Source organism: Oryzias melastigma, linkage group LG24 (genome assembly GCF_002922805.2).
Source record: "Oryzias melastigma strain HK-1 linkage group LG24, ASM292280v2, whole genome shotgun sequence".
NCBI classification, from domain to species: Eukaryota; Metazoa; Chordata; class Actinopteri; order Beloniformes; family Adrianichthyidae; genus Oryzias; species Oryzias melastigma.
Window position 1 is genome coordinate 8,374,953 of NC_050535.1, and position 17,261 is coordinate 8,392,213.

General features: G+C 37.1%; 1 protein-coding gene across 4 annotated transcripts in view; it reads right to left on the minus strand.

Annotated features, from left to right (window-relative positions):
* wasf1 (WASP family member 1) overlaps window positions 1-17,261 on the minus strand; it is a 64,296-nt gene that overhangs the window by 33,894 nt on the left and 13,141 nt on the right. For all 4 annotated transcript variants that reach the window (XM_024290947.2, XM_024290949.2, XM_024290948.2 and 1 more), the window contains exon 2: window positions 1,246-1,400. In XM_024290947.2, coding sequence (XP_024146715.1) covers window positions 1,246-1,378 — 133 coding nt within the window. In that variant the 5' untranslated portion in view covers window positions 1,379-1,400. The remainder of the gene's footprint in view (window positions 1-1,245; window positions 1,401-17,261) is intronic.

Here is a 17,261-nt window from a genome sequence, read left to right on the forward strand (position 1 = left end):
TTAATCGATATTTTTTATAGCAAACCAAATCAACAATGTGCCTGAGCGCATTGTGTATCTAAGGCTGTGAGGATGGCTCCAAGAGTATTTGCTGAGCATGTAGATTTTTACATTAAATTCAGGAGATTTATTATTTTTTTTTGACAGAATTCTGACAATAAATGAAGCCAGAAACAACACAAAAAAGACAAGACACCTAATTAAGCGTGTTCAGTTTGTATTTATCCTCCACTCTGGATGACAGCAACCTGAACTACACAACGCATTTGAACACAAGCATTAAAAAAAAACAACAAAAGCTGATGTCATATCCCCAAAAAACCCTGGCTCATCCTCACCCAGGCACTCAGCCTTTTCTGGTGCCAGTAAATACTCCTATATGACTTCAGCAAATAAAGAATGCGTTACCCCGAGGAGGCAGTCAGTTCTTCTGAACGTGAAGAAGAAAACACAACAGCTCCCAGCACCGATACAAAATTACTGACAGAGAGGATGCTAAGGAAGCAACTACGCATAAAAAAACTGAAAACTGCCAGCAGCATCTCGGAGGAAACTCCAGCAAAGTTGCAAACGCTCATAAAACATTCATTAAGAGCAAAAACTTCTTGTTCACAGCAGCACCAACCCAGGTGAGACGTACCAGCATCTACGACTGAAGAAAAAAGAAACTGTCGATGTCTGGAAAATTAGGGGGAAAAAGGTTGAACTTTTTTTTTTTTTTTTTTTTATGTTTCCATCCTTTAAGTTTTCCCAGACTCCAATGGAGAAAATTCAGAAGAACAGGATCAATATCACAACCCCAGAGGGCCAGTTGGCTTTTTGGCATCAATTATTACTTTATCTGTGTTTAAAAAACTCCATATTTATTCAGTAGTTTATAAAAAGGTGGAACTTAGTCAGCTTTTCGCATTAAAGTTCAGTCTAAAGGTCAAAAACTGAGCTTGGTATTTTATAAAGATATTAAATTTTCATGTATGATTACAAAGTCACTGACCTATGGAAAAAACCTTCAGGACACTTACACACAAATGCTTCTTGATGACGCATAGTAACTAAAAATAATAATCTGAATTTTTAATAATTATAATCTATTTTTTCACTTTTACATTTTTTTTTTTTCTTACCAAACAAAATCCCAAAAATAGTGAAAAAAACACAATTTCACAGCACTGTGGTCCATGACATGTATGTCAAATATGAATCACTGAATGTGATTTAGAGATGTGTGTGTCACCGTGCACTGACTGAGGCTGCTGAGCTGCCGGATGACGTTTGCCAAGGAAATGTTAGTCACACATTCCAGCTCGTTCTTGATGTTTCTTGGCAGCACGGTGTGGCACAGGTGCCTGGGCTCGATGGTGCGCTTCACAAGCGGCATCCTGTCGTTGAGATGCCGCTACCTGCACAGGTGAAACAAGGAGAAAAAGGCCAATGAGTGCATACATTTGATTTGATTAAGAAAAAAGTTGATTTTTTTACAGGAGTTTCAGTTTATTTTTCTGCAATAAATCAAAAACGGTTTTAAAAAAAAGTGTCAGTTTGGCTGACAACATCAAGGGAAGAAATGAAATGACACTGATGGCACGTCAAGCCATCATCAAGAGTCATTGACTGCATGAGAGCTGGACGGAGTGACACCTACCCCCTCACATTCTAAACAGGAAGTGCCCGCTGGCTTCAAGAAATAAAATCTCACACACTCCTATTGGGACATAAATAGTGCTGCCACAAGCAATTATTTTTATAGTTGACTAATCACAGATTATTTTTTCCGATTAGTCAACTAATCCGGTGATGCACAAACTAGTTTTAAAGCACAAATCTTAACCATTATTAGCTTGAAACTAGCTAAAAACTAGATATATAGCATTACCTGTGATAATGCTAGCGTGAATGCTGTAAGCTGAATTTGGCTGCTGAAGATGCTAGTGCTGATAGCTGAAGATGCTGAGATTAATAGCTGAAATCTCTGAAGCTAATAGCTGACAACGCAGAAGCTGATAGCCAACAAAAATTAGCCAAAAAAATGAAAAAAGCTTAAAATTCCCAAAACATCTAGCATGTAACTGAAATATTAGCTTAACTCCAAAATAACCTAAAAAAAGACTAAATTAGCCAAAATAGCTAGCATGTAACTGAAATATTAGCTAAACTCCAAAATATCCTAAAAAACAAAAAAAAAAACAAAATTAGCAACTTAGCTAGCATGCAGCTGAAATATTAACTAAACTCCAAAATACCCTAAAAAAGCATAAATTAGCCAAAATAGCTAGCAAGTAGCTGAAATATTAGCTAAAATCCAAAATACCCTAAAAAAAGCCAAAATTAGCCAAAATAGCTAGCATGCTGCTGAAATATTAACTAAACTTCAAAATAGCATAAAAAAGCCAAAATTAGCAAATTAGCTAGCATGCAGCTGAAATATTGGCTAAACTTCAAAATAGCATACAAAAGCCTAAATTAGCCAAAATAGCTAGCATGCAGCTGAAATATTAGCTAAACTTCAAAATAGCATAAAAAAGCCAAAATTAGCAAATTAGCTAGCATGCAGCTGAAATATTAGCTAAACTCCAAAATACCCTTAAAAAGCCTAAATTAGCCAAAATAGCTAGCAAGTAGCTGAAATACTAGCTAAACTCCAAAATACCCAAAAAAAACAAAAAAAGCCTAAATTAGCAAATTAGCTAGCATGCAGCTAAAATATTAGCTAAACTTCAAAATAGCATACAAAAGCCTAAATTAGCCAAAATAGCTGGCATGCAGCTGAAATATTAGCTAAAACATTACCTAAACTCTTAAAAACCTAAATAAATACCAAAGTAGTCCAAGAAGCTAGCATAATGCCATTATAACTTTCAACTTTACTAAACTATTGACTTCATAAAATATAAAGTAACGACTAAATTACTATTAAATTAGCCGTAGACTATTTTAATAGTCGATTAGTCGTCGATTTCCCAACTAATCGTGCCAGCCCTACTGTTTAATGGGTCCAATTTACAATGGAAACGCTATACCGGACCACACCGGAAACGAGGCTTATGTCTCACTTCACCTTGTGGTTCTTATTTATGACATAATTAAAAAAATAGACCATTCATTGACAGTACGCGTTAAAATCTGGTGTGCCCTGTAGTACGAAAAAATATGTTCAGACATTTTTCTTAGAAGACATTACACTCACTTGATCCAGTAAACAATGTCAAGTAAACATGAATGTTGTTTCAGTTTCAATCCTGATTTATAAACACTATTATCACCACTCCTGCATTTACATCCACCAGCCATTTCAAGCTCAGAGTAAAGCAACAAGATAATCAGACATTAGAGTACAAAAAATAAAGAATTTTCCATGAAGAAAAGACTACATTGAGAGGAAATGTATTAGGATCTGAGGAGGACAAAACCCGGTCTATAAGCGTGACTCTTTCAGTGACAAAGCCACTTAATCATGTTAGAAACCTCATCTATCTGCTCTTGTGTTAAATTAGAGGCGGCGTGTGCAATGATGTGAGGATCAGGTGCTCTGATGGACTGACTGACTGCTTGGACTTGACAGTGACAAGGCTTTATGAAGACGCTGATTAAACTTTAATTGAGGTCTGCTCTAATACTCAGCTGTATTTTTAGTAGCACCTCCGTCACCGAGTAACAAACAGGATTATTGAACGCATCCATATAAAATGTAGGGCAGCAACAACCAGCTCAGTGGTAGAGTGTCCAAGGACTCGGGAGATCAGGTGTTTGATGTCTCCCTGATCTACATTAAGGAGTTGGATTGGGGGGGTTAAAACATCAAAATGGTTCCTGAAAGCAGATCGTCAAACCCCTGAGAGGATGAGTCAAATTATCGCTTCATTCAGCAATATAAAACTTGAATTGAATATTCTAGAAAGATGTTCAGTTATAAGTGATGGAGCTAATATGAGAGTCATGTTGATGTGGCACATGATAGGAAAAAATAACAAAAAAATAATAATAAAAAGGGTGTTTGCACAAGATTTTCTGGCAAAAAATTAATGATAAATACGAATCATTCCAGAAAATGTTTCTACTATAGAGGTATTTCTTATTCCTAGCTCAAAGACGTATATATATATGTGTGTGTGCACAGTTAAGACTGCATCCAAGGAGCTGAACAGAATATTATTAGTACTAGTTACTTGTATTAGTTATTATTAGTAATTTTAGTGAATGTATCAAATTATTGCAAACATTTTAACTCAAGTTACTGATAGACTTTTTAAATAAATAGTCTTCTTTGTAATGTTTTAAAACAGGAATGACATGGTTCCCTCGGTTTTTTATAATTTGGTTAATTATTTTTTTGCTACTTAACATATTCTTAATGAACTTTACAGTATAAAACTTTTTTTTTGTTATTACCCTAAGTTGGTATCCTGTTACTAAAGAAAACTGTCACAATTTAATTTTTTTTTTTTTTTGGTAAATCCGTTGTATAAAAAAAAATTACGATTTTTGTCAATAATCACAAATTTTATCTGCTCTATTTTTTTCTCAGGGCTTTTAGAACTCTTGGTGTCACAAAAATCAGGACTGTGATAAACACAGCAAACCACTGAAAGTGTTAAAGCAAGTTTGGCTATTTCACTTTTCACCTGGTGAAATTTAGAAATGTGTCTTTTGTGCTGCTTTAACACACGCCTCTTTGAACTATGGTAACTCTTCAGGATTCATGCATTCACACAAACAGTTCTAACAGATTCTGAATCTGAGAAAAAGCAGCTAAGAACAAAGAATTAGCTTTACGTTGATTGCGTAAACACTTGTAAATACCTACTTTATAGTGTAGTACTGCAAGATGTTACACATGTGTTAAACTGCTTCAACTTCAGAATCCATTGAAATCAGACAATATATCACTGGACAGTGTGACCCCTACCCCCTTGCATTCCAAACATACATGATATTTTTTCCTTATCACAAGTTATCCAAGCTATAAACTGACCAATCAGATGACTCCGTGAAAGCGTGTGGTGCCCACTGGCCCCCACCTCTAAAGTGTGATTGACAGGTTCTCTTTCAGTGGAAGGGGTGTGGACTTCGTACAAGCGTACTCATGAATGGTGACAGCAACGTGACTCAGACTAACTCCGACCTATCACTGTTGGCTGGCTCCAAATGGCGACGAAACCAGAGCTAAAGTTAAAATGCTAAAGAAACAACAAACTTTTTTTGGCAATAAATTAAAGCAGAGTTGGACTGTTAAATTTAATTCCAGACAGCAGTGGATGCAGTTTATTTTTTCTGAAAATCCATTTATGAATTTCTGTTTGTTTGTACTGCTTTGCACTGCTTTTGTTTAGTAGAAAATTCTACCTCCTTTGAATTATAATTAAGTTGATTTTTTAACCTTTCAAATTTAGATGAGAAAAGCACGTTTTTCCCTACTTTGTAAATTCAGCAAATCACTCCTGTGACAGCTGAGCTGAGACAGGTAAATTGAGCAGGAAATAAATATTTAAATAATCAATCACAGCTTAATCACTCCTGCTATGCATGTGCACCAATCTATTTAACATGCACACTCAATTTTCAGGTTTGCACTCCTCTCTAGGCTTCTTTTCTCCCTTGTCTTCTCATTAAGCTGCTGTTCTCTCGACAGCCTCCCTCTGCTTTTTGGTTCATAGGAGTTGTTTCGGAGGACGACTAGGAAGGCTGGGGGAATAAATAAACAAATAAAAACGATGATGGAAAAAAATAGGACTTCCAGACAGCAGGGAAAGAAAGATGAGATGGAAGGAAAAAACAAGCATCGTTGGCAGGAGTGGGAGGAAAAGAACTTCCCCCGAATGAGACAGAAACAGAAAACTAAAATCAAAGAATCACCAGTCAGTAAGGGCAGCACATGAAGGCACTAACAAACAAACGCTTTCTTAGTTTTGATGTGTAAATTAAAGCTGTTCCCGTTTTGTTTTTTAGTACAAGTTGTGACAAAAGTACACAGAGAAGCCTCGAGTCTCCGTCTGCCATCCATTGTGACTGCGGGATGCATTTACCGCCTCAGTGACTGGAAACCGCTTCTAACTGCTGTCCATGTGGGAGCACACAAGCGTACAAACAAGCCCACAAATGTGGAGCTTCTGTCCAGCATGGTTTGACGCCAGGCTATGATGTAATAAGAAGTGACAACTCTCTTCCCACAGAAATGACGTCACTTTTAATGAATTCCAAGAAAAAAAAAACACCACTTGGTCTTACAAAAAGAAGAATTGTCATATCATAACTGTCATTAGGTAAAATAAAACCTGTATGGCAAACTATTCATTGTAAAAGGAATTTTTTTACCATCTTTTTTGGGATTTTTTAAATTATGATTTAAAATTCAACAGTTTAACATTAACACACTACATCTCCCAGCAACCCCAGCGCACACTCCCCATATGACACTCATTAACCATCACCGATACTTAAGCACTTCACAGAGCCTCCCTCGGTGCGAAGTATTGTTTGTTCCATCCTGCCTGCATTACTGAGCATTTCTATCTGGACCTGATCTTCTGTGTGCTTGACCCTGTTTTATCTCCACCTGCTTGCTGCCTGCCCTGACCCTCGCCTGGACCCTGACAACTCTAGTCTCTTCTTTGATGCTCCTATGGTTGTGATTGACGTCTGCCTGTCTGACTCTGATTTATCTCTGTGGAATCATAATTGGAATAATATCACCAACAAAAGGTTCAAGTTTCAACTCGAGCAGCTGATTGTATTAGAGAGGAGACAAAAAAAACCATTATTAATATGGTGGAGATTTCTGAACTAACCTATAAATTTCAGCGAGTACTGCGAATTATATGAGATTTAGATTATTATTAAACAGAATACCGGTATTTGGTCTAATTGCCTTTTGATGCAATCAATGGCATAGTGGTATTCATAACCTTCTCCACACCCCTTGCCTCTGTGCTATTACTTTTACGACAAATCATTTTGGGAGGTATTTCCCTCGGTCACCAGTCCCCATGGCGACAGCTGCAGCTGCATATCATTGGCCACTTTGGCGTTTTTTCCCCCCCAAAAATGTGGTTTGCTGGTGATGGTCATGCATCCCCACAGCAGTGCCTCCTGATTAATGAAGCCAATATCAGAGAGCAAAAAAGGGTCAAGTCAGGAACTGCTCATCCATTGTGCGCGAGCACAAAGCAGGGTGAGGGATAACACGTGCCAGGGGAGAGCGGGGGTCTCTACTGATGCGGCTCACTGCTCCTGGGACAATATGTCCAATGGACGGCTGTAATGAATCCCAACAGAGTATTTACTTCTCCACAATACCCCTGTCGACCCCTCCATATGGGGGAGGTCAAGGGCCTTTTATTAAGACCGCTTGGAGTACACACCACACTTTTGGCATTCCACAAGGCTGAGTTAAGCAGACATACTCTAAAAACCTGTAGCGGCACTAGTGCTGCCACAAACGATTATTTTAATAGTCAGCTAATCACAGATTATTTTTTCTGATTAGTCGAGTAATCAGGTCATGGGAAAACTGGATATGAAGCACACATCTTAACCATCATTAGCTTTAAACTAACTAAAAACTAGATTTGTGCCATCACCTGCAATAATCCTAGTGTGAACACTGTAAGCAGAATTTGGGTGCTGAAGATGTTAATACTGATATCTGAAGATGCTGTAATTGATAGCTAAAAATACTGAGGTTGATAGCTAAAATTACTGAAGCTAATAGCTAAAAAAGCTGAAGCTGACAGCCAGCTAAAATATTAGGTAAATGCCAAATTAACCATAAAAACTGAAATAAGCCTAAATTAGCCAAAATAGCTAGCATGCAGCAGTAATATTAGCTAAATTTCAAATAGCCAAAAAAAAAGAAAAAAGTCCTATATTAGCCAAATTGGCAAGCATGTAGCTGAAAAAAGCCTAAAAACTGAAAATTCATAAATAAGCCAAAATAGCTAGCATGTAGCAGAAATATTAGCTAAACTCCAAAATTGCCAAAAAAGTTAATCCTAAATTAGCCAAATTAGCTAGCATGTAGGTGAAAATAGCCTAAAAAAACTGAAAATTAATAAATTAGCCAAAATAGCTAGCATGCAGCTGAAATATTAGCTAAACTTCAAAATAGCCTAAAAGCCTGAAAATTCATAAATTATCCAAAATAGCTAGCATGTAGCAGAAATATTAGCTAAACTTCAAAATAGCCTAAAAACTGAAAATTCATAAATTAGCCAAAATAGCTAGCATGTAACTGGAATATTAGCTAAACTCCAAAATAGCCAAAAAAAGTTAATCCTAAATTAGCCAAATTAGCTAGCATGTAGGTGAAAATAGCCTAAAAAAACTGAAAATTCATAAATTAGCCAAAACAGCTAGCATGTAGCTGAAATATTAGCTAAACTCCAAATTAGCCTAAAAAACGGGAAAAATCCTAAATTAGCCAAAATAGTTAGCATGTAGCTGAAATATTAGCTAAACTCCAAAATAGCCACAAAAACACTTAAATAAATGCCAAAATAGTCAAAAAAGTAGCAGAATGCCATTATAACTTTCAACTTTACTACACTCCGACTCCATATACATGTAATCTAAAATAACGACTAATCGACTATAAAATCAGTCGTTGAATATCTTAATAGTACCTGAGTCGTCTATTAGTCGACTAATCCTGGCAGCCCTAAAAAAAGTACCAGTAGCTTCTTTATGTAATTTTTATGCTTAAAGAGAACTTTAAGCACAAATATATATATTAAAATAAAAAATACAGTACATTAAGATCCACTTAGTACTTAAAGACCCATTTCAATCATCTTTTGATCTATTGTAAAAGCGTCCCAAGCAGTCTTTTAATTATGATTATGCCGGGAAGTGCGGGCAGGCTTACTCAGCGACAACGCGGATAACTCAGAGGGGAATTTCTAGTGCCGCTATGGAGAAACTTTGTCCTAGAAAATGACACATTTTTTGTTGATTTTGGCTAAAAACGACATAATCATAATTAAAAGTCCACTGGGAACACTTTTAAAATAACTCAAAAGAAAAGTCAAGGTTTTGATGCTAATTTTAGCTCTCCTATCAGCAAAATAAGTAAAATGTACAGATGGATGGCACATATATCAGAAGTGTCCGAGCCAACATTTACTGGATGATCAATTGTACAGCAGGATACCAACGATCCAATCATGTGTCCTTTCTCAACATTCCCAGTAGACAGAACCGCCTAGCATTGCTTAACAACTGACCACACAAACGTCACCCTGTGTTCACCATCACCACCTCCCAAACTCACCTGTCACAACACGGTTGCTTGGCAGAGCACACTTGAGCAGAAGCCAGCCTTTCTTCATGCCAATTAAAAGTTTGCACAAGCCGACACATTTCAGGGGGTGAGACTTTCAGCAGTTATGTGCCATGAACCCATACACACATAAAGATAATGTGCTGCTGTCAGGTACCCCTGAGAATAATTTGATTTCCTAGCTGTGACAAGTTCAGTTAATGGTACTTTGAAATATGACTCGATTTTCCTGTCTTTGGTCGACTGTAAATGTAGAACACAGGAAGTGTTTGTTCTTCTGGAGTTGAAAAGTTTCCACTTTTTCCAAGACATAATTGATTACCTTAATGATGTTATTATAATTAATTGATACAAATAAGTAAAATTTACTTTTTAAATTAAGATAATGTTTTAATAGCAAAAAACTAATCTCTCTCAAAAGATGAAACATTTAATAACTGAAAATTAAATATATTAGATTTGTAAGTTGCAATATTTTCCTTTACCCAGCATTCTAAGTTTTTAGTTAAAGACAACTCTGATAAAATTTTGATTTTTTGCATTTTTTTGATGATAGAGGACATAAATATAAAAAAAAGCTCAAAATTGCATGTATGACTATTTCTTTATTCAAGTTGTTGTGAATCAGATGAAAAAAGACTATTTGAAAAAGATCGTATTTGTGACGCTGAGCTGGTCACTCCACTCCATTCCTATTCATCCACTTGTAGACGACTAGATCCATGAACGTCTTTGTTTTTCTTGTCTGAGCTGGAATCTGGTTTAAAACTGTTAGCTTCCAATATTGATTGCTAATTTTGTTGCACCAGTAATGCTAGGTTGGGGTTGTGAGGACGTTTTGGGTGATTGGAAGTGGGGGCGGTGATGCTCTACGGCCACCCAGAACTCCAAGGCAAATTTCTAATGAACTACTGCCACTCTGCAGAAACTATGTCCTAGAAAACTCCACTTTTTTTTAAGATTTTGGCTAAAAATGGCATAATCACAACTGAAATATTAGTGGGAATGCTTTGAAAATACATCAAAAGATAAATCTTTAATGAATGATTTCATGAAATAGATGCCATCATCTCACATCTTGGTTCCTCATCTTCTGCATTTAGGTTGTATATTTGTCAGGTCACTTTAGATGAAACACTGCTTCCTTAGATTTATATCCTGCTAGAATCTGGATCAGCCGGCGGCGGTTGCATGCATGTGCATTTTATGTCAGTTTCAATCAGGACTAAAGGCTGGACAGGGACGGTGAACATCTCCTGCTCTGACTGCAGCTGGGAGGTTCTGCTGCATAAAGACGGTGAAGATTGGACGTCCTTTAAAACTAACCGTCTGGGAGTAAACTGAGGACAAGGGAGGCAATCCGGAGAAAAGCTGCTAAATTTCCCACAATTCACCTTTTCAAACGAGAACCACTGAGGTCTGAAATGCTACTAATTGTAAAATCACTGTCTGAGAATTTGTTTGTTTTCAGCTGAATGTGGACAAATCAGTGACCTTGTCATCCGACTCTCCTTATCTAACAGAAAAAATGTATTACAATGCCAAAAAATAATTTGTCCATGAAAAATAAATGATTAGTAATTTAAATACACACTAGAGAGAAAAAAAATTATCAGAAACGTGGGAGTTCGCTCGCTAGTCACAACTGATTAGCCGGGAGGAACAAAAAGAAGATGAGGAGCCAAAATATAGACACAATTAATGGGAACATCATTATTTAACAGAAATAGATGAACAGATCCAACCAAGGTGTCAAAACAATTAGATTTTTACTGAATTTTGATGTTAAAAACACCAAACACTCCATTTTTTAGCTACATATCTTGCAATAATGTTATATTTTTACAGAATTGACTGTTTTTCTTTGCAACAGTTGCTCCCCTGAAGCTGGAAAACAGTCCGTAGCCCCAATTGACTGTTAGTTTACAAATCTTACCCAACTATTCTCTGTAATAAAACTGCAAGTCAGTAAACCAACTAAAAGACAGCCAGTGCAAACGCAGAAGCTCTATGGGTCCAAATAAACCAGAGAACTTGTCTCAGTGTGGGTAGGGCATCATCAAAATCCTTTGACATTAAACTATTAGAAGAAATCTTCCTTGCCCGCTTTTAAACCCATGAAGAGTCCTTAAATCATTTCCATTATATTCAGATTATCATGAAAGATGACGGTTCTATTCGTTGTCTGGTTGGAAACAGTACAGAGTATTTTGTCAGAATAGGGTCAGAAGATTTTTCAGTAATTACGCTGTTTCCCACAGTAGTCCCAGTCAACTAAATATTCATGGACATCTGTGTGGCAATGAGTTAAGTGTCTGAAGAACAAATAGTCACTGAGGTTTTTTTCATACTTCTTCTTAGCACAGAAGCCCAATGGTATGAATAATGAAAGACTACTGCTCAGACTTTAAATGCTCTACAGCTGCGCTTGTTTAGCCTGGGAGATAAATTGTATCGTAGTGGTTCCCAAGTTGTTCATATTGATATGAAAGATGTACACAAGAAAATCTAACGCACTAAAAACCCTAACCCACAAAGAAACAAATATTTCCAAAGGCGGGCTTGAGAAGCCTAGTTAGTTCAGATTAGGAGCCAGAGGGAAGAAGAAAGTGGATCTTATGATGTGTTAACAGTGGTCGGCTTCCTTTAAATATACTTAATTTTTCTAAATCTGCTGAGTCCTGTTGAATCATTGGGTTGCTGGGGCCTATCCATCTACTGTTGGCCAAAGTGGGGGCTTGTCCGGGACAACCACACAAACTTACATTCACACCTAGGGAACAATTTCAGAGTAAACAATTAACCTAAGAAGTATTTTTGGACTGTAGGAGGAAGTCGGAGTGTTTGAGAAAACCCCACAAAAGTTTAAGGAGAACACACAAACTCCACCCAAATAGGACCCAACTGAGATTTGAACTTGGGCCTTTACACTGACTACTACAAGCCTATTTTTTATGTTTTTATTCAGAATTAGCTTAGGTTTTATTATTAAAATCAATTAAAAGGACAAACTTACCAATAGTTGGGTAATTAAAAATCAAATAATTCCAGTGTTACTATTACAAGACCCTCTGACTTCTGCTTAACTTATTCTTATCCTGTTCCAACTACTGCAAATGATTAATTTTCATTTTTAATTGTAGGAATGTTTTTAAAAGTATTTTTAAACAGTAAATAGAATGGTGAGTCTTAATAATGGTTTTAAGTCTGGTTCAGGTGAAAACAATGACCTTCATTCCCTCTAAATTTACCCACAACAATGTGAGCTGTCCAATAAAACAAAAGAGAGGAAGTGAACTAAAAGGTTTAATTGTCATAAGCTCTGTGCATTTGAAGTAAAAAGTCCAATAACTTATAGAACTTTCAATAAATCTTAAAAAAAGAACCCTAAATATTGACAAATTGGAGAAGATGGTGTGCTAAGATGGCAATTTATCAAAATAAATTGTCCTAATCAATACTAATCAATACTTTCCCCAAAATGAGCAGCCATTGTAACTAAATGACTAAGCGAAACACATTAAATTCCATAATTTAGGTCCGATGAACTGCCTCAGTGTAAAAACTCCCAGTGGCCGTGTCTTGCCACACAGTCCCTGAACCATAAAAGCCATAATTGTCGACCAGCTTAGCCTCAGCACAGATTTAACAGCATAGTTATGAGCACTCGGTGAACTTGCATGGTCCTGACAGGCTTCGATAAGAAAAGAAGAAACAATATTTGAGGTTTGGAGGACTTGTGGGCCAATTAGCCTGCACCCAGGGAAGCTATGCAAACCTTTGTATTGTCTCTTGTGTTTGTGGGCCATGTCATTGTGTGTCTGCATGAAAGATGGTTCTGGGAACAGAATGAATGCTGCTCTGTGCAGCGATGGTCAGTAGAGATGCCCTTCCTTTGAGCTAGCCTGAAGCAGTCCTGGTTGGTGCAAGAAATTGCAATTGGCCTGGTTGGCATGAAGACAAGAGATGGTTTAAACAAGGCTTAGCTGTTCTTAAACCTTTTAAAAAAAATGTTATTTCTCACCTTCAGAAAATAATCTATCTTTTATAAAATTTTTAAACTTCACCTTTTATTTTGGTAAGAGTGCATCACTTAAAAGCTCTATCATGTGAGATTATTTTTACTTTTCGAAAATATAAGATACTCAATTTAAAGACTCAAAAAGAAACACTTTTTTATGCACAACAGCTGAAAATAATAAATGGTGTCACAGCAGCAGAGGTTTGCTCCCATTCTCGGGGCATTTTTTCAAACGCCACAACATACCTGCACATTAAAGGGTCAAGAGTTCAGCTGCAGAGATTACTCAGCCTGCGTCTCGTGACCTGTTGCCAACCCGTCTTCCATCTCATGCCCACACGAGTCCCTCTGAACGCAGATATGAAGTTCCCACTAAAAGGTGTAACAGCTATTGAGCATTTGATGCATTTAAAAAAGGAAAAATGGAGGAAGAATTCAGGCAAATGAGCAAAAAAGGAAACCTCAAAGCTTTACGTAATTAAATATAGACTTAATTTGGTAATCAGTTTTATTCAAAATAAATAAGAATACGTTAAAGGAACCTAACAATAAAAGAAGATTTTTAGGCTCTAGTCCAGGGGTCTCAAACTGGCGGCCCGCGGGCCATTTGTGGCCCCCAAGTTGATATTTTGGGGCCCCCGTCTTAATATGACAGTTAAATGTCTACTAAGAAATACAGTATCTTCTGCATTTCCAGGCTTCTTTGATGATAGCTTTGTATTAGGTTTGTGATGTTTCAGCTTAGTCCTTAGCAACAGTTGCTAGCGTCGTTACCTTCTGTCATTTCACAGGACATGCAGAAGATATTGCTTAGTAGTCCATAGATATGAAGAAATGTTCAACAAACTTGTTTAGTAGACGTAGATAGTGGACTAAAGATATAGAGAGTGGACGCAAAAACATATTTTTGGCACAAATGGAACCCCGTACGGCCCAGCCTCTGCCTTCAGTGGCCCTAAATTAAAGGTCAACAGGGGTCGTCCCGTACGAGTGCTTCGAGTTACAAATCTCTAAGGTCCTAGACATTAATTGAGTCATCTTAAGGGGAGCGCAGGTGTGTCTTGCAGTTTGTTTGAGGCTCGTATAGCCACCTCAAGAAACACCATAACAATGGAACAAAAGATTAAAAAGGTAAGTATTTGTAAGAATTTAAAGCATGTGTCGAAGTCAAGGCCCGGGGGCCAGATCCGGCCCTCTAGATCATTTTATTTTATTGCTATTAATGGCCAGATGTTATCTTGTGCTTATTTCTGTGTTGTATAATTTTGGCAAAATATATTTTTACGGAGAGTAAAATATTGAAAGTTATTTAAGGTTTACGTTGATTTATTGTGGAATAATATTCCTGCCTATATATTATTAATAATTATGTTAAAAAGTTACAGTTTTAAAGTTTTAAAAATTGGCATTCTGCTAGCTTTTAGGACAACTAGGGTATTTACTAAGATTTTTTAGGCTATTTTGTAGTTGAGCTAATATTTCAGCTACATGCTAGCTGTTTTGGCCAATTTAGGCTTTTTAAAAATTTGTTTAGGCTGTTTTGGAGTTAGGCTAATATTTACAGGCTAGCTGTTTCGGATAATTTTGTTTTTTTTTCACTTCTTTAGGCTATTTTGAAGTTGAGCTATTTTTTCAGCTACATGTTAGCTTTTTTCTGGAGTTAGGCTAACATTTACATGCTAGCTAATTTGGCTAATTTAGGCTTTTTGCTGTTTTTTTAGGCTACTTTTAAGTTTAGCTATTTTTTTGGCTACATGTTAGCTGTTTTTGCAAACTAATGGGTTTTTTTAAGTTTTTAGGGCTAATTTGGCATTTAGCTAATATTTCAGCTAACAATTAGCGTTTTCAGGTATTAGCTTCAGTGTTTTCAGTTATCAACTTCAGCGGCCATATTCAGCTTACACACTAGCATTGTCGCAGCTATATACCTAGCTCATAATTATTTAAAAAAAGTTACGCTTTTAATTTTTTTAAAAGTTAGTTTTAGAGTGTTCGATAAGGTATGTTTTGGATTTTGGCCCCTTCTGCGATTGAGTTTTACACCCCTGATTTAAAGTATTTGTAAGACTAATGTAATTTTCCCATTCTTATGATGCTTTCATTCGATGCCTTTACATCACACTCTAGTCATTAATAAGGTGCATGTACGGGGTGTACACGGGATACATGCATGCCTACGAAACCCCCATAGGATGCCCACACAAGCTACACTCTAGTTTTATTTTGTACGATGCGCCTACGTCTCACCTACTTCACCCTTACATACCATTGCGTGTTATATAAGTGTCCACTATTGAACATATGAATATTGGGCTCAACAAGCGCTCTACGACCTTGATATTTGATCCGGACCACGGGCCAATAGATTTGCCCATTTTTCACCTGTAGACAGCCTGTATCTAGCCATAAGGTTTAAGGTGTCTGCATGCCTTCAGCTGCTATACGTACACAGAGTCCAAGTGCTGTGAGTGCAAGTCCAGAAAATTATCACAATAAATCTCCAGTACAGTACCGTCCTTTCTCTAGAGAGGGCAGGGAGGGTGACACTTGGTCAGCAAACGGAGACAAAACACCATTTAGTTCCTTTTCTTTCTCCAACTGACACAGCTTGAGAGGAAAGAAACCCCATTTCTTAGAAAGTCGCTCTATTGTTGTCTGCATCTTTTTGCTTCTAATCAGCAGGCATATTTAAAGCCCCCCTGTCCTTTTAGTGGTGAAGTGATTCTGAAGTGTGTGAGAACGAATGTGCGAGTAATCGCAGAAAGGAGAGACAGAATCCATAGCAGCTGCTATCTATTGCTCTCACACAATTCCCTGTTATCTATCATGGCCAGGCAGACTTTGGCTTGTCTGTTGTTCCTTCTCATCACTTCACCCCTGAGAGAGTGAATAATATCGGAGTCATCGTGCCCTTGTCAATCACAGTCACGATCATGTCGTTCAACCACCGAGAGCTCTCTAAGTCCTCCTGAAGTGATACCAACACGGGCTCAGCTTGTACACAGTCCACCTCTTTTCCCACACAGGAAACCTTTTATGTCTTTCACAGCGCAGTTATAAGTCGAATCACATTTTTCTCGATTAGTGGGAATAAAAAAGTGATTTTGAGCTTTTTTATTTAAGTTCGGCGAATACATTTGCACAACCAAAAGAGCTATTTGTTCTTGAAAAAGTATTTTTTCACCAGAACCATTTTTTCCCCCAATCTTTTAGGAAATGTTTTCTTTTAAACCCAAATTTGGTTTTCAACAAGAAAAAATATGATCAAATTTGTTAAATTACACCTTCCCTACCTTAACCTCTATATACACCAAAAACAACTCAAAAATCTGCATGAATTAATGATCAAATATCAAAACCAAAGTAAAACATCAGTCAAACCACCTGCCACAATCTTGTGATACTTAATGCTACACAAACAATGTATATAAACACTGAAAAACCCGAGAGTAACACCAGTGAAACTCTATCCATAAATCCATCAATCTTTTTTACCCAAGTATGTATACTCAATAAATGAAGAGCCAAAGACTATAAAAGTACAGGATCACTTCTCCTGATTTATCAGTGGAGCCAGTTATTAAAATAATAGAGCATTGTGTGGTACAAAAAAAACAAATGTAGCATAGATGTACCTCAGGATTCCCTGTTTCAGAAAAAATAGCCACAAGCAAATCCAAGATATCAAAATATACATTATGAATATTTAATACACACATAATAGTATTCTGTAGGTACCCGTCAAGTCATGAACAGCCCATATTTTTGAAACTAATTACATTTTTTTGTAACAATTCCCAGCCAGCGAGGCCAAATGGGCCCCATATGGTTAAAAGTGGGCAGAAAATGTGGACCCCGAAAGGGTTTGTGGGTAGTTTTTGTGGTGGCCCCATGTGTATTAACCCACATTGGCTTAAATGGGCACTCAGTAGGCCAGCTCGCTACGCTAGCCAGCCGCCAAGCGAGGGG